At 57.1% G+C, this 17186-nt stretch overlaps 5 protein-coding genes across 5 annotated transcripts; 2 read left to right on the top strand and 3 right to left on the bottom strand.

Annotated features, from left to right (window-relative positions):
* Nucleotides 1-242: 242 nt before the first annotated feature.
* Nucleotides 243-2426, bottom strand: P170DRAFT_343506 (GMC family oxidoreductase; the record flags this gene model as incomplete). Its single annotated transcript, XM_024843406.1, has 6 exons — nt 243-286; nt 364-498; nt 565-1288; nt 1358-1901; nt 1972-2024; nt 2094-2426. 6 exons carry the CDS (start codon nt 2424-2426, stop codon nt 243-245), a joined length of 1833 nt encoding a protein of 610 aa, XP_024711232.1.
* A 477-nt stretch (nt 2427-2903) lies between these two features.
* Nucleotides 2904-9652, bottom strand: P170DRAFT_453150 (type I polyketide synthase; the record flags this gene model as incomplete). Its single annotated transcript, XM_024851335.1, has 7 exons — nt 9237-9652; nt 8890-9172; nt 8218-8826; nt 7540-8155; nt 3576-7485; nt 3006-3495; nt 2904-2930 (listed from the first exon to the last, which is right to left on the bottom strand). Exons 1-7 carry the CDS (start codon nt 9524-9526, stop codon nt 2904-2906), a joined length of 6225 nt encoding a protein of 2074 aa, XP_024711231.1. The 5' UTR covers nt 9527-9652.
* A 1574-nt stretch (nt 9653-11226) lies between these two features.
* P170DRAFT_433400 (uncharacterized protein) lies at nt 11227-11798 on the top strand (the record flags this gene model as incomplete). Its single annotated transcript, XM_024848484.1, has 1 exon — nt 11227-11798. A coding segment is annotated over exon 1 (409 nt), but the record flags the coding sequence as incomplete, so codon positions are not given.
* Nucleotides 11799-12392: 594 nt separating this feature from the next.
* P170DRAFT_433399 (GMC family oxidoreductase) lies at nt 12393-14740 on the top strand. Its single transcript, XM_024848483.1, has one exon. The coding sequence runs from the start codon at nt 12656-12658 to the stop codon at nt 14318-14320; it is 1665 nt and encodes a 554-aa protein (XP_024711229.1). The 5' UTR covers nt 12393-12655; the 3' UTR covers nt 14321-14740.
* Nucleotides 14577-15940, bottom strand: P170DRAFT_471319 (putative O-methyltransferase; the record flags this gene model as incomplete). The annotated part of the gene is made up of 3 exons (XM_024852828.1): nt 14577-14739; nt 14792-15654; nt 15710-15940. The coding sequence occupies 3 exons, from the start codon at nt 15938-15940 to the stop codon at nt 14577-14579; spliced, it is 1257 nt and encodes a 418-aa protein (XP_024711228.1).
* Between the last annotated feature and the right edge of the window lie 1246 nt (nt 15941-17186).

The following is a 17186-nucleotide window of genomic DNA, read 5'->3' as shown; positions in this document are numbered from 1 at the left end:
ACAAGTATGGACACATCATTAAGCAGAACAAATGCCAAAGCTAATGAAAGGCGGCCTTTGAATGGAACTTTACATCACCGATAGCTTGGATATTCCTCTAGTTACAACATAAACTTCTATTATGAAAGTCCAGACTCAATCATTATTCGAGTTCCCAGCTCCTGGAACTTTGGAAATTATCTACCCATTGCTCCTAATACGTCACAAAAGAGTGTACACGTGAATCTTGTTAACGTCGACTCTTATTTTCCGATAATGTCAGCCGCAATCTTCTCGGCGAGAGCGTCTGTAGAGATAAATTAGTTAGCTTAGATTGGAGGCTATGGGGAGCGACTTTGGTTTCATGGGTTATGGAGTACTTACAGACAGTGGCCTGAGGATGTCCAGGGGGAAGGAAGGGGAAGGCCGAAGCGTCGACGACGCGAAGTTGCGAGGTGCCGAAGACACGACCCTGCGAGTCAACAACTGCGAGGGGATCTTTGGAGGTACCCATTTTGCCTGCTGCAAGTTAGACGAGGCTATATTGACAGGGGAAGCGAGTGAGAGAGGAGAGAAATAACGTACAAGTAGCGGCAGCGTGGAAGATCTGGATTCCGTTGTCACGCACGAAGTTCAGGATTTCGGCGTCCGTTGACACCTTGTCGCGGCCGGGATAGACCTCGGTGCCAACAATGACGTTCTTCATGATGTCAGTGTCGACCATCTCGCGGATACGCTTGACGGCTAGAATGGCCAGCTCCTGATCGGCTGTGTCGGTGAGCCAGTTGGGGTTGATGATCGGGTCATCCTCCATGCTGGCGGAGGCGATGGTCAAGTTGCCGCGGCTGAAGGGCGAGACAAGCGAGGCCGCCGGGCTGACATACATGTAGGGAGTCTGGGGAGCTCCAGTGATGTAGTTCTGGTTGTTTCCCATATAGGCATCCAGAGTGATGTATTCCACCTCGGGCCAGTCCGAGGGGAATGAGTCGCCCAGCCGGCATTGCGTGTCCGCGCTCAGCCGCTTCAGCTGCTTCCCGGCCAATTTTTCCCAAGCGACGATATCACCGCCGGGGTTTCCTAGCATGCCGCTGCCATCGGCGAGGTATTCCTCAGTGGCCTGGGCCAGGTACTCAGCGTTTCCGACGGCGGAATGCGAGGGAGTCGTGACCTGGTAGGAGAGACCGAAGAGAAGATGATCCCACATGTTTTGACCGACACCAGCGAGCTCGGAGATGACAGGGATGTCAAACTCTTCCAGGATGTCAGCCGGCCCAACACCGGAGACCATCAGGAGCTGCGGCGATTGGAACTGGAACCCGGCACTACTGTTAGCAAACTTGAAGCCACAACATTGAGAACGAAGTCAACAAGGACGTACCGCGCCAGCAGAGACGATGACCTCCTTCTTGGCCGAGAGGGTATAGTCTTTTCCGGATGTGGTAACCTTGACGCCGGTTGCCGTGGTGCCCTTGAACACCAACTTCTGCGCCAGAGTGCCGTTGTAAATCTTGAAGTTATCCGCGACACCGATGCTGCGAACAAACTCCTCAGCCGAACTACGCGTCGACCACCTCGGGTCGACAGTGACCATGTTGTATTGGACCCCGGAAAGCTCGCCACTGACAAAGTCCTTCGCCTCCTTGAAGCCCATATACTGCAGAGCTTTCTTTACCCAGGAAGAGAAGGGGTTCGCGTAGACGGGGTGCGAAACCTGTAGGGGGGAGCCGCTGGCGAAGCGGTCTGTCTCGGGAATCGAGGCATTGGCCGCCCGTCGCTCATTGTCTGGCTGAGTGAAGTTCACCGTCTTCTGGAAATACGGCCAGAAGTTGCTCAGCTCGTAGGACGAGTCGTCCACCTCGGTTGCCCACTTGGAGTAGGAGTCGGTGGTACCGCAATGGTAGGTCATGTAGTTCCGAGCAGAGCTTTCCTGGCGCGTCAGCCGCAACTCACCGCATAATCATTCTGTGCAGACAGATCTTGGGGGATTCTCACCTTCCACTCAGACACTTTCCTCGCGCATAGTGGATTTCGCGGTTATTCATACCCTATTTGGCGCAAACAAGTCAGCACGGGACACTCTTTCGATACATGCTTGTCTTGCAAGCCCAACGCACCGCTTGAGGAGACGTCACAAATCCCCAGTCGATGTTGGGGTTGGTATCGTCCGGGCTAGCACCCGCGTACCAGATATCAAAGGCCGGGATGACGCTGAGATTGCCATTGAGTTGGTAGAAGCCTCCGGCCTCAACGACAGCCACCGTGAAGCCTCCTTCCTGCGCCAGGCGCCCGGCGATGGTCAACCCAGCCGTGCCGCCACCAACAACGACGTAGTCATAGCTGGCATCCTTACCGGGGGTCCCCAAAGACGTGGCTGGAGCTTCGAAGGGACCGGTGGCGGTCGACGCAGCCAAGAGGGAGAGGAAAGAAAACGCTCGGAGAAGAGCCATGATCGCGATTTGCTTGAGTTTGGGATTCAGCTGAGCTGACGGAGAGATCGGCAGGGGCAGCGCATTTTGAGCCCTCGAGCGCGTGGTCCGACTAGAGTCAAAAGTGACAAGTGCAAATGAAGGGAAAGTAAATAGATTGCTCGGCTTACTCCGTAGTCTTGGTCGCCACGTTAGGCCCCTGTTTAGTCTCTGCAGAGGATTTTCGAGAGATTTTAGTACTGAAGAAATGTAACGTTGTCGAGCACTAGATTAGCATCAAGACCATTTCTGCAGTAAGATTAACTTAAGGGGCTAGCGTAGGATGCGAGAATTGCGCTAGCTGCTTGGACCATTCCAGGTGCTTACGGCGTCGTCTAGTGCAAAACGATCCTGATTTGGCCCCCAAAGGTGTCAGGTCATACTACCTCGTATTACTGTGCAGAGATAAACTCGCTTCTGAAGGACTATGGCACTATTTCCCCCGGGTCTAATTTTCATCTATGTACGTCGCAAGAACGCGACCCACTTCAAGAATCTAGCATGTTCGTTAGCAATGCATCTGGAACCATCCAAATCGACCGTAGCAATGTAGGGCCATACCTGAGGTCTCCTCATAATGCTGAAGTGGTTTCCACCCACTGTTTCCACTCGCACATATCGCATCAGCTGATCCCATCCGTTGGCGCCGCGCCATGTTCTCGCCTCCATGATCCATCGCTGGGCGTCACTCTCGTCGTTCCCCCACCGGGCCTTCATCGCCACTCGCTCCTCCTCGCTAACGGACTCCCATACCCCGCTGCCTGCCCAGAGCGCGAGGCACCGTGGCGCGTTCTCGTCTATCATTGGCTGTGGTATATACGTCTTCAGTGCCTCGATGCTGGCCAGGAAGTGCTCTCGCGTGGCGCTGCGATCTTTCTGCGATTTGCTACTAGTCGTGATGCCAAGACGGTCGAGCAAGTCGACAGTCTCGGTAGGCAATGGGGGAATGGTCCCAGGGCATGGGGCATCAATGAGCAGGAGGCCATCCATGGTCTTGCCAAGTTGGCGGAGGAGACGGGTGGCTTCGAAGGCGTAGACGCCGCCAATGCTCCTGTTGGTGTTTGTTAGATAGGCCTGCGAAAAAGAAAAATAAAGAAAAAGGTATTAACAAGTAGAGGAAAACAAACTTACCATCCACCCAGTATGTACGGCCCATTGGGATCCAACCGCAGAATCTCGTCTACGTACATCTTCGCCACTTCTTCTAGAGAATGCTGGAACTGCTCCGGGCATCGGAGGAATGGACTGTGGATACCCCAGACCGGTCGATCGGAGTCTCCGAGCACGGGTAAGCCGGCATACGAGCCCGCGCTTCCGGAGCCATCAGGGAGCAGGAATAAGGCCGGTGAGCGCGAGGTGATCGAGCCTTGGAGAAGAGTGGACTGACACCGAGGCGATGGCGTGACAGGCGTGACAGCTACGGTTGGTGGCTCGCTGGGGCATAGACCCCCAAAAGCCCGTTGGACTTCTGCGTAGTTTGAATAATCACCGAAAAAGAACGAAGAGGGCAGTCTTCGACCGGTTTGCTCATAGACCGCGTTGATAATTGTCAGTGAAAGCAGGGAGTCGATGCCCAGCTCAGAGAAGACAATGTCGGGCTGGACCTCGTAGACAGCGAGGCCCAATTCGCTTGCAATGATGTTGCGTAATATCTCTGCGAAACTACCCCCGTCTTCGCTGGAAGGAGTGCTGACTGCTGGCGTGGAGGTTTCGACACTGGATGGGGGTGTGAAATATGCTCCTGCGGGCATTTGGTAGCGCTCGTCGAAGACCTGGCGCAGATCGCCTAGTTGCGGACATAGGAATGCCGAGCTGGGGAGCTCCACCTGCAGCTCCTGTCGCAGTCGATCGACGATCATGATTGACATCAAGGAATCTAGTCCGATGTCCGCGAGATCTGTCTGATCCGTCAATTCCGCGATGGCCACGCCAGTTTCCTCCGAGATAATAGAAACGACTTCGGTAAATGATGGGCCCGTCTTTGCTGTCGGGATTGAAATAGTACCCAGTGGTCGGTTCTTCGTGATCTTCGCAGCAGTGGGAGGTGCACTAGCTCCGAGGGTGGTGGAAGGCAGCAGCACATTCAAGAACCGTTGCTTGATCGAGCGGAACTTGACATCGCTGACGACCGCAATGATTCTCTGCTGCTCTATCACGTACACATCTCCAGCCATGACTCCCGGCTCACCCGTCTCCTGCATGCGAACATATGTCCGATAGCTGCCGCGTTCCGACAACGGGCGAGCAAAGCGCATGCTTCCCCAGCCATGCGATATATATACAACGTCCTCCGGGATGGTCTCACTGGTGTTGAGAATGAAGCCGGAAAGGTGTGCCAGACTGTCGATCCAGTACGGAGAGACGGTAAAGGTTCCATCACTGGGGGTGGTTTGAAACTGAACTGCCGCCGACGCCTCCAAACAATTGGGATCTAACAACACATCATCCATGCCCTGGAACTTCGGGCTGTAGTCCACAAACGTGGCAAACGCCTTGTAGGCATCGCTGCGCTTGATTTGACGCATAGTCCCCTGCTGCAAGGACCGTTCTAAACTGTCTATGCGCCCTTGAATCAGGTAAAGATGCTTTGCCCACTGCGCCATCCATGCATCTCCGTTGCCATAGTGGACCTCGCAATGCGCGTGAGCCGCCTCTTCTTCTTTCCCTCGGACGGAGCTAATTTGGACCGTGACAAATGAGGCCCCGGATACTTTGGAAGCCTTGACTTTGACTAGGTGATCATCGCCGCCAGTGTACAAGAGCGGATTGCGGACCTCCATGTTCGAAACGTCCATTGCTGGCGCTTCGAGCGTTGACGTCCGGCGCCATATGTACGCCGCCGCCGTGAAGGCCATGTCGGCATAAACGGAGCTAGGACACAGCCGATGTCCATTGACCAAATGGCCCGAGATCGCCGCGTTCAATTCGGGATCTGCCAGATTTGACACGAAGCTAACCGTCGCTTCACTGGTCGAGAAATTCTCGCTGTCGACCTTTTGAAGCGTGCTGCTGAGCGCCTTCTTCGCCGCGTGCGGCGATGGCTTGACCAGTCCCTGTTGGGTGGATTTCGTGATCAACCAGTCTCCTTCGTATTGCAGCCAGTGGCTCTTCAGGTCAAACGCGTAGCTCGGCAGCGGGAGCAGTCTCAGCGAGTGCTCGTATTCCTTATGCATCGCTGTCCAGTTGATATTGAAACCGCCGCAATAGGCCTTTGCGAGACTCGTGCTCAGCGTGGACCAATTAGCTTCGCGCGGGGACATGGACGGCAGCGAATTCACCGCGGGGCTGCCCAGGATTGTCTTCACCATCGGGATACATAAGGGCCGGGCACCCATCTCAATCCAGAAGGTTGAACGGGCATTAAATCCGGCTGTTGCGGCGTACTTCTCAATGGCGCTGACAAAGTCCACCGGCTGTCGAGTCTGCCGCGTGATGTATTCGGCGTTGATAATGCCTGCATCGGAGACCACGTCGCTAAGAAGCGTCGAGAGAATCGGGACTCGGGGCTTATGGAATTCCACGTTGTCGCCGAGAGTTTGCAGCCCGTCCAGGCAGCTGTCGAGCTGAGAGGAGTGGAACGCAAAGGGGACCTCAATCAACGAAGTTTGGACGCCATTGGCTTTCAGTTCAATCCCTAGACGGGTGATGTCGTCCGCCGTCCCGCTGACGACGGTAGTTTTTGGGCCATTGAGGCATGCGATCTCACAAGATGGGAAAGCAGAGAGATATTGTTGTAGAGCGGCAGCCGGCAGACTAGTCGTGAGCATTGCATGGCTGCCACGCTGGCATGTCTTCTCAATCAGAAGCGCTCGCTGTCCCACGAGATAGATTGTATCATGAAGACTAAGCACCCCGGCTGTATACCAAGCGGCATATGCTCCTAGACTGTGGCCTGTTACAAGCTGTGGTGAGACACCCCACGAAGCCCATAGGGAGGCCAGAGCGATGCCGCAAGCCACAATGACCAATTGTCCCTGAACCGAACTGCAGGTCGTATAATCAAATACCGGGTCACAGATCGGTTCCAGAACAGAGGGCAGGTTCAACAATTGACAGATCTCGTCAATCTCACGAATGCTCCGGGCGAACACCTGGGAGGTTAGGAAGAGCCGGTACGCCAGGCCCGAGTAGAGCGACCCTTGCCCGGGAAACAGGAAAACGGCGACGGGGGATTTGTTCGCCGCCATCAGAGAAGGGTCGGTCTTTGTGGCCACGTCTTTCTGAAGAGAAGAAATCAATTGATCGACGTGGTCGACGACGTGAGCCTTCCGATACCCGCAATGCATTTGTCTTGCTGTGGTGGAGTATGCTAGGTCTCCAAGATCGGTGGCTGGGCGGGCCTGCAGATAACTGAGCAATCGCTGCGTGTTTCCTTGGAGCGAGTCGAGCGTCTTTGCAGACACAGTGACGACGTGGCATCCCCGGGGGTCTGGGGAATGACGAACGAGTTGATCGAGGGGTCCTTCCTCGAGCAGCACACTGGTATTGCCCCCTGCTGCGTTGAAATTGTTAACCAGAATGCGTCGCTTTCCGTCACCGGCCGGGTCTGCTGTGAATGGCATTCTTTCCATCGGGATCTTAATGTTCAATGCGTGCAGTGCCTTCAGCGGAATGCGTGGGTTGATCGTGCCTTTAATGCCGATATGCGGTGGAATCGAATTCTTCTGGAACATCAAGGCCGATTTGATGACGGAAGCAATCCCGGAGGCTGCCTCCCCGTGGCCGATATTGGGCTTGATGGACCCGATGTACAAGGGGTGGCTATCGGCGCGTCGAGAAGCGAGCGAATTGGCGACCGCACTGGTCTCGATGCCATCACCCGCCTGGGTCCCCGTTCCATGCATCTCGACGTAGTTGAGCTGGTCGGGGTGCACACCGGCGTCATCCAGGACCGTTTTGAATAGTCTCTGCTGGGTGCCGGCATGCGGATGTGTGATCGAGATCGCTTCCGCCGAATGGTTTGTCGAGATACTCCTGATAACCGCTTGGATTCGGTCTCGGTCTGCGATAGCATCCTCCAGGCGCTTGATCACTACGATTCCTGTCGTGGACGTCAGTGGTCAAGTTTCAACGGTGTGAGGAAAGGTGTACATACCAACGCCCTCCCCGCGACAGTATCCATCGGCCTCCGAGTCCCACGTCTTGCATGATCCAGTGGGGGACAAAAAGCTCCCCCGGCTCAGTCCTGCAAACGGATCCGAGGAGCTTATCATATTAGCGCCGCCGGCGACGGCCATATCGCATTCGCGGCTGCGCAAAGCGGTTAGCCCGATCTGGATGGCGGCCATACTGGACGAGCAGGCGGCATCGATGCTATAGCTTGGCCCTTCCCAGCCAAAGTGGTAGTTCAGCCTGCCGGGACCAAAGGCACGCACGCCGCCAGTGGTCCAGAAGGCGTCGATCTTCTGACTAGCGTTGGCCTCGCGCCAGTCATCGCTGGTTTGACCCACGAACGTGCCGATCCGGTGGCGCCGCGTCGACGGAGTGCGGTCGGGGGAATATCCGGCCATCTGGAGCGCCTCGTAGGTCGTGAGGAGCAGAAGCCGATGGTTAGGGTCCGTTGCGGCGGCTTCTCTCGGTGACATATTGAAGAGCCGAGCGTCGAAGAGATCGGGGTGGTCGTAAAAGCAACCGTATGGCGTTGTGGTGGTGTTCGGAATCTTACCAGTCGGATCGCAGTGTGTCTCAACGGGAAAACGATTGGCGGGGATCTGGGCAGTCAGGATATGTATTTATGGGCGCGATGCATGGGCGGAGAGGCTGCAAAACGTACCTCTCGATGAAGATCCAGTCCATCTTCAAGGACGCCCCAGAATGAATCCAGATCATCACTGCCAGGGAACCTTCCAGACATTCCCACAATCGCGAAACTGCCCGAAATGCTCCCGTCCTGAACTGGGGGAGTGTCCTTGCCATCCGCGATTTTGTCCCATTGCAGGGTTTCTTTCAAGGATTTTGCCATGTACGATGGTCCAATGGTGGTTAGAACCGGGTGTTCCAGGTCGCAATCAACCAGCCCTTGAAGAGTCGCCCTCCAATCCAGGGGTTGCCGCAGAATGTCTCGTAGAGCATTTCGCAGACATTCCCCAAGAGTCGAAACGTCCTCCATAGCACGACCCGAGCTGGTCGAGAAGACCGATCTTCTCGAAACGACCGCCGTGTCCAGGATCGGGGACTCTCCGAGAATCGACTCGACATCCGCGCCATGAATATGACTGGCGTGGTAGGCGCCATGTATTGATAGCCGCGTCCTCCGAGCCTCTGGGAGCTGGGTTTCAGTGAAGCGGCTGAACTCCTGCAGGATCCTCGGCGGACCGCTAACGGTGAATGCTGATTGATGCACAAGGGCACTGACGTAAACTCGTTTAGTTGGGGGTATGGACTGTTGCCCATGTTTAGTGTCATCCGGTAGCCGTAGAAGTGGGGGAGGAATGAGGGGACGTACATGAATTTGGTGGAATTGGGCAATGGTATCTCGTAGGGGATCCAGCGATATGCCAGCGCACGCCAATGACCAGCTTCCGGGCGTGTGCTCTACATTCTGAGAGCGACTGGAGACTCGCATGCCCAGCCGTAGGGCAATGTGGATGAGCTCTGGACCGAGCTTCAGCAATTCCGACACGGAGCTGATACAGGCTGCCGCGGAGGCTGACAGCATCCCCGTGCATACTCCGAGCAAAATCTTTCTATCATTGCCGCACAGGAGACGGGGTTTATCTTGGAGGTGACTGTATGGTTAAGTTCAAGTCAGCCACGGGTTTTGCTCGGGGTGGCGTGGAATTTGAAACTCACAGGAGCAGATATCCTAGCTGACAGATGCAGAGCGCTGCGGGTGCCAGAGGGGCGTTCTCGTCTGGACTTTCCGCGAAGGCATCACCTAGGTCTCGCAGCGAGCGCCACGAGGATTCGGAAAGACTGGCCGACGGCGGGGCGAATAAGGCTGCCCGCAGAGTGTCGGCGCTGGATTGCAGGAAGGTGGCAAGCGTCTGGGATGACTTGGACAGATGGACCAATTCCTGCAGCGAGGAACGGATATCCACCGTTTGATCTCCAAAATGGAGCACGTCGACCGCATTGACCATGGTCAGAACCGGGCAGGCTTATTCTCGCTTGGATCCTAGAGGCAATCCTCGCGGTTTGACGCTTCGGTGGCTATTTAGTATTTATTCTGGGGGATCAGGGCGGTGCACTATCTCCCGGCCGGTAGCCATCCAGGCGGACGCAGTCATAAAGTGCGGAGTAGGACACTACAATAATTGGCCGGCTCCCACGAGGGCTCGGGGGCTCCGAATGCAACGTGCATTTCTCCCACGAGCTGCCCATTGGCGCATGAAGCCCGGAGCCGACGGCTAGCGGTATCTCTGCTCTGTTGATTGATGGCAATCAACCCGTGCAATTTGCCTGGCTTCGTCCCGTGGCTGCCAGGACGCCGCGGTCTAGGTTGACCGTTGGCTTGACGGGCTCCACCGACCGACTCCAGAGTGTTGGTCAGGCCGACAACGCGACGAACGACCGAACGACCGAGCAAGGCCCCCACGAGGCTTGGGCGTCAAATTGCATGCTACCGCGGGGCAGGATTGGTAAATGATGACGGGAGCTGTCGTCGCCGTAGCCGCTGGCGAAGGCGGATGGATGGAATCAGCAGACGGGGGGATCCCAGTCGATGGAAATGAGGTTTTCTGCAGCCACCGTCAACCGACGCGCAGGAAGTCCATACTTAGCGTTCTGCACGGGACGCGCTAAACCCGACCAGGCAGGCGCTAAGGCACGCAGTCAGACAATAAGCAGCCGCAGGATTTGTGACTGAAGACCGGCGCAGCTTCGGGATTCAATCAACCTGGATCCTGTCACCGTTATCACTAAAATCCTGCCACCGTGCCCGCTGGAGGCCCGGCGCAAAGGATTGGTCTGGGGACCCAAGAGCATGGTCCATGGTGAGTCCACGGTGATATATCAGGGCTGGGGGCCGCCCCCTCCGTCCGTCAGGTTTGCTCATGCATGCCCTCCACGCGAGATGATGACTGCAGATACCTTCTGCACGTTCATTGGGGGCCACGGCGGATTTCTCCAGGGTTGCTCGTCTCATTCTTGCCATTTCCGGTCCTTTCCCTGCGCTTCGCCCCTCGCATCGGCCAATCAGTTTGGCCTCGACCCCTGCAGAGACCATGAGCTTCTACATAAGGGTGCCCGTCACCAGAACGATCGCTCGTGAGCGATCGACGCAGAGTTCCAGAATCAACTTGGAAGTCTCTGCCGTGCCTGTCCTGCCCTGCCATCATGGACCAATCGCCCGCCCACCGGACGGCCGCTGACCAGTTGAGCACTCCTCGCAGCGTGGCCATCTTCGTCGTGACCATCGTCTTCACGATCACGGCCACCGCGTCGGTCGTGCTGCGACTGGTTGCCAAGCGGATGAATCGAGCCAAGTTGTTGGCCGAGGACTATGTGATTTTTGCTGCTCAGGTGCGTCGCGCTGGCTGCTCCCGAGGGCTGGGGATGCTGACGATGCCTAGTTTCTTCTGTACGGCATGGCCGTCGCCGTGCTGCTGCGTACGTGACGAACACCCTGCTTCCTCGAGCTACCCTGTGGCTCTCGACGCTAATCGTGATGGTGCAGAGGTCTTTATCTCATCTGCCGGCCACCACGCCGACCAATCCCCGCCGTCTCATGTCCCGAACTTCCTCAAGGTAATGGCCCCCGGCAGGAAAGCCAACACAACCAACGCGACCAACGCACCGGTCGCCGACGGCTCGAAACGGTTCGGCTGGCTAACTCGTCGGCAGATCCTCGTGGCGATGCAGGCATTCTACGGATCGACGCTGGGCCTCATCAAGACGTCCATCTGTCTGTTCTACAGCCGCATCTTCTTCGTGCGAACCTTCCGGATCGCCGCCTGGGTCACCATCGGCTTCATCCTCTCCTGGGGCATCATGGTCATCCTGACGGCGTTCCTGCTGTGCCGACCGCTGGCTTTCAACTGGGACCAGACGATCCCGGGCGGCCACTGCGCCAACCAGAAGGCGACCTTTATCGCCGTGGGGGTGCTGGATCTCGCCACGGACGTCTGCGTATTTGTGCTGCCGCTACCGATGATCTACAACCTGAAAGTGAGCAAGGGGAATCGCGTGGCCCTGTTCGGGATCTTCGGGCTGGGAATTCTGTGGGTTTTGCTGCACCCCGACCCACTCCTCTCCGCGCATATGAACTAACGCGGCGCCTAGCACGATGATCATCAGCATTCTTCGCATCCAGAGCCTCATGGAGACGGATTTCATGGACATCACGTACTCGGCGGCATATCCGCTCATGTGGAGCTTCCTGGAGCCCGCGCTAGGCATCACGGTGGCCTGCGGTCCGCTGCTGGGCCCGCTGGTGCGGCGGTTCCGGTATTTCCGCCAAGTGTCGAAGGTGCGGCGGCTCGAAGCCAGCGAGGAGACGATGCCATTTGGGCGGACCACGGATACTGACACAATGGCCAGCCGAAAACCGGCGCAACAAATCACGGTCGAGACGCAGTGGGAGATGCAGGTGATGCGAGAGACGGCGTGATCTAGACTGGAAGCGGTTAACGGCCAGAAGGTGATCATTTAGCGTGGGGACTTTTCTGCGACGGCCGCTGCGCTGGGGGGTTGTGTTTTCTACGCAGTTGCATTAGGATGCATGTACATTACGGCGTCTCAACGGAGTTGGTGGACTTACCCCGGGGGATTTGGGATTACAATTACTGCAATTACCATATAATCAATCATTCTCACGTTCTCAGGTTTCTGCTTCCAGCCTTGCGTGCCCCTCCCTCCTCCGCCAGGATCAAGACAGTTAGTTGGGTGGAGACTGCTGGACGCCTGGCCCCATGGGCGAGTCAGATCTAGAGCCCATCGCTCAGATCTGGCGTCAGCGCTAAGGGCAGACGATGTAACCCGTTGCTGTCAACCCACCCGGACGACCATTCTGGATTACTCCGGTCCTAATCCCTATCACCGCCGTCGTGGAGGGGTTTCTCGTGGGGCTGGATAGCCCCTTTATTTAAATCCGCGGGCTTGGAGATGTCCAGACTCTCGATCCTCCATTCGATTGCCTCCGTTGGATTCGCATTTGCATTTCCTTGATTTCCTTATTTTTATTTTTATTTTCGTGGTTTTCTGTGCCCGTTGCACTTGGCCAATCCACAATCCTCATTCCTCAATCCTGAATCCTCATTCCTGAATCCACCATGTCCATCTCCGACGAATACGAGTACATCGTCATCGGCGCCGGGCTGGCGGGCAGCGCTCTGGCCTCTCGCCTGGCGCAAAAGAGCCCCGAGGCACGGATTCTCGTGCTCGAGGCCGGTTCGTCCGTGGTCGATCACCCGCTGACAGGCGCTCCGATGGCTTGCTTCGGCGCCCATTACTCGCCGCTTGACTGGGCCTACAGCACGACGCCGCAGTCGCATCTCGACGGTCGAGTCTGCTACAACGCCGCCGGCAAAGCTGTCGGCGGTGGTTCGGCCACCAACTACGGCACCTGGACGCGCGGAAACTCCGCCGACTACGAGCTCTGGGCGAAGCAGGTCGGAGACCCCGCCTGGGGCTATGACGGCCTCGTGCCCTACTTCAAGCGCGCCGAGAGCAAGGTCCCCTTTGCTGCCGCCGACGAGGACATCCACGGCAAGGACGGTCCCATTCAGAACGTCACCGTGTCGGCGAGCAGCGACGAGCGCAAGTACCCGTTGAAGGAGCCTCTGCGGGCCGCCTGGGAGCGCGTGGGCGTGCCGGTCGTCGGCGACGCGAGCGCAGGAAAGCCGTTCGGCATTCACGAGTTGACGGAGAACTGGCGCGACGGCAAGCGGCAGCTGTCGAGCGAGGCCTACGGTCTGCGCCAGCAAAAGAACGTGACCATCGTGACGGAGACGCTGGTCCAGAAGGTGTTGACAGAGACGCGCGACGGCCAGCTCACGGCGGTTGGCGTCGAGACGGTCGACGGACGTTCGTTCACGGCGCGCTCCGAGGTGGTCGTGTCCGCCGGTGCGTATCGCACGCCCCAGGTGCTGTTGCTGTCGGGCATTGGACCTCGCGAAGAGATTGAGAAGCACGGGCTGTCCGTGGTGGCCGACCTCCCGGACGTCGGACGCAACTTCCACGACCATTTCTCCTTCAACCAGTGGTGGAAGCTGCGCAACCCGGAGGAGGGCTTGTCGATGGGCACGTCCAAGTGGAACAGTCCCGCGTATGGCCTGGGTCTGCCCTGCGACTGGAACGCCACGGTGCAGGCGCCCAGGGCCGACATCGAGCGGGCGCTGAAGGTCGACGGCGAGACGGTCGAAGGCCACCCTTACCTGGCGTCTGACTTCTTGCACGCCGAGACTCTGGTCGTCTACGCGCCCGCCGGGGCCGCCATCTCCGGAGTCGACGTGCCCATGGACGGCACGCATATTGCGTCGGCGGTGCTCGGCATGGTGCCCACGTCGCGCGGCAGCGTCACCCTGGCGTCGGCGGACGCGCAGACGGCGCCGGTCATCGACCCCAACTACTACGCCACCGAGGTTGATCGGGCGGCTCTGCGTGCAGCCATCCGTCAAGTCGCCCGCGTCTTGACGGCGACGCCCGAGGGCCAGAGCATTGTCGAGGGTGAACTCACTCGACCGGGCTTCGCCCCCCTGGGACCGGACTCGTCGGACGAGGCCATTGACGCGGTGGTTAAGCAAGGCGGCCAGACCTTCTACCACCCCGCCGGATCGGCGTCCATGGGCAAGGTGGTGGACACGCAGCTCCGCGTGAAGGGCGTGCAGGGCCTGCGCGTGGTTGATGCCAGCGTGCTGCCCGTCCCGATCACCGGTCACTACCAGGCCGTGATTTATGCCATCGCGGAGAAGGCGGCGGACTTGATCTCCGCCTAGAGAGTTTGATGTTTCCATAGACGAGCAGACGAAAGCAAAATGATAACGCAAGTTTGATGCCAGACACACTAAATCTCGGTAAATTCCGTTGTTCGGCCTAGAGCATCCATGGATGTACGTATTCTAGCTGATCCTGCGACCCACAGTGGGTTGGGATCCCTTCAGTTGCAGGCCGTTGGTCGATCATCCCGGAATTCAAGTATTGCAGATCCAATGCATTTCAGCCGTACGTATTTCTCAAAGGTCGTGACCAATCCTATTCCTTCCATCCAAAAGAAATCGCCGTCATGGTGCTGCCTTCCGGCTGCCACGATCCCTCCAACACAAATCGCTCGTCTGCCTGCGCAAACACCCTGCTCAGCTGCGACATAGATCGCTCCTCGGCATTCCAACCGGCCATCATGACCATATCCAAATTCCTGGCGACATTAGTGATGGACATGGCCCACTCCACGGGAAAGGCAAACTCACCGGCCCTGTTTCCTCGACCACTTCAGCTCCGGCTCCTCCGCCAGGATATACTCGTAGATCACCACTTTCGAATGGGCGCGCATCGCCGGAACTAGGTTGCGCAGAATGCGCACGCAATACGCGTCACTCCAGTTGTGGAAGATCCAGCGGAAGAAATAGACATCTGCCCCAACCAGCTTCTGCTCCGCGAAGAAATCGCCGACCTCGTACCGCACCCGGTCCTGCAGTTCGGCGGGCAACGTCTGCTGGCCCAGAGCCACCGGTCCGGCCATATCCTGCACCACGAAGTGCATTTTCTCGGTCGATTCGGCCAGTCGGCGCGACACGGTGCCTACGCCGCCACCGCAATCCACCACGAGGGCATCCTCGCGATCAATCTCCGCCCACGGAAAGCCCATGACCAAGAACTTCAGATCGAATCCACCGCCACGCGAGAAGAACTTCATGCCGGTCCCGAACCGGCTGATCCGCCCGGGATCCTGCGACAGGAAGGCGTACAGCGGCAGGTTCGTGTCGTGAGCCAGGTTGAATCCCGTCTCCGTTTGCTCGCAAGAGGCCGGCCAGCGAGCCAGCGCGTCCAGGGTGCGGTGCCCAGCGGGGATGAGGTCTACGACCATCATACCGATCGCCTGCATGGCCTCGCGGTCCTCGGCCAGCATCCTTGAGAAGGCAGAGTGCTTTACGCGCCCTTCGACTTCCTCGAAGATGCCGTTCTCCATGGCATGCACCATGAATCGCCGACAGATGCCTTCCGGCAGGGACACTGCCCGTGCGATGTCCTCGTAGGATGCCGTCCCCGTCAGGGGGACCTGGCTGGGTAGATCGTACCTGTAGATGGCTTGTATCGAGATGATATCGGTGAACTGCGTTGTGGTTAATTTCCTTGTCGGTGTAGATCAAGACTGGTGGGGCACGCACGCTAAACAACATCTCCGTCATATTCAGCAACGGACCCTGTGCCAATCGCTTCATCATCTGCGCCGAGTCGACCAGCGCCGACCGCGTCGTCTGCAATTCGGCCGGCAGCTCCGCGCGCGTTAGCGTGTCGTCGTCGAGCGAGACGAGGGGGAGGCCCTGCGCCGCGGTATAGGCGTCGAGGCGTCGAGCATTTGCCAAGGCCTCTTCGGCGAGTTCGGTCAGAGTCGGCATGGCTAGTCTGGATTATTGTTGGAATATGGTGTGACGTGCTGTCTATACTATCGTTGCACCGAGGCTCGCCTTTTATGTCCAAAGTCCTCGAGCTGCCAGCTCCACTCCGCGGCCCCCAAGCGCCCCCACGGCTTTATTAAAGCGACAAGGTAGTATATCTCACAGCCTGAAAGCATTGGCCAACGCTCGACTTGAGAGGCGCAGAATCGCCGCAGAATGAGGGCTATCCAGTCACGTGGCATAATCCGGCGCCCTTCCAGACTCGCTCCGTCCGACATAGCGGGCATAGCGGGCATAACCGGCATCCAAAGCTGGCCTATCCTAGAAGACCTCATGCAGTCAGCAGCTGGGGTGAATTGCCGAGCCCAAGCCCTTGTCTTGACGGATTCGGTCGCCACTCGCCCTTCTGACGGACCATATGCCCTGATTTTTCTCTGCAAACTAACTTGCTCCTCCGGGATGAACCACAGGGGAAAATGCAGTGTGATCTTTTTTTTTCCTGGACTTTCTAATCAAATGTAGAATCCAGGGGACAGTATCACCTCCTGTAGCCGGAAGTTCGGACCCTAAGGCACCCGTCCGCGGATGCCTGATGGGGGAATGCCGAGGACCCACTAGGGTCGTCTGCCACGCTCTTATTGGCCATTGAATTGGCACCCTTCCCAAACAGGCAGTTACAGTCTTTCATGCCTCAGGCAGTAATCCTTGTCCAGCAAACTGGGGTTTATTGAAGGGTACCAAAAGACAAGATAGACTATATAAAATCGACTCCTCTTTGAAATAAAACGATTAGCTTAAAAGCCTTCTTATCCCGGGTTAACTGGTTAATGTGTACAAAACCATACACCAACCTGAGCCCCTCTAGCAAAGACCAGCTATTCCTCCTTATATACAACCTAGGTAGGGCACACTCATCATCGAGAACCGGTCCACTGTTGTCCACTATGACACTCGCTTGCCTGATGTAGTTCCGCCTACGTCAATTCAAGTACTCCGGCGGATTCTTCATCCGTGCCTTTCAGTATGACATATCAACTCTGTCACGAACCATAGAATAAAGACCTGTTCATCTGAGCGAATTCAACCCCACATAGACGGAGGTTCCTCGCTTGATATTTGGATACATTTCTGTGCCTCATTCACCCTGCCTATTATTCCCACAATCTCAACCTTTGGACTCACCGCTCGTCTTCCTTCTTCTTCCTTCTATTCCTCGACTTCGTTCGTAGGCTTGGACGTCAACATC

This window comes from Aspergillus steynii (assembly GCF_002849105.1).
Source record: "Aspergillus steynii IBT 23096 chromosome Unknown P170scaffold_1, whole genome shotgun sequence".
Taxonomy (NCBI): domain Eukaryota; kingdom Fungi; phylum Ascomycota; class Eurotiomycetes; order Eurotiales; family Aspergillaceae; genus Aspergillus; species Aspergillus steynii.
Note: the sequence above shows the minus strand (reverse complement) of the source record. Positions and strands in the feature narration are given on the sequence as shown.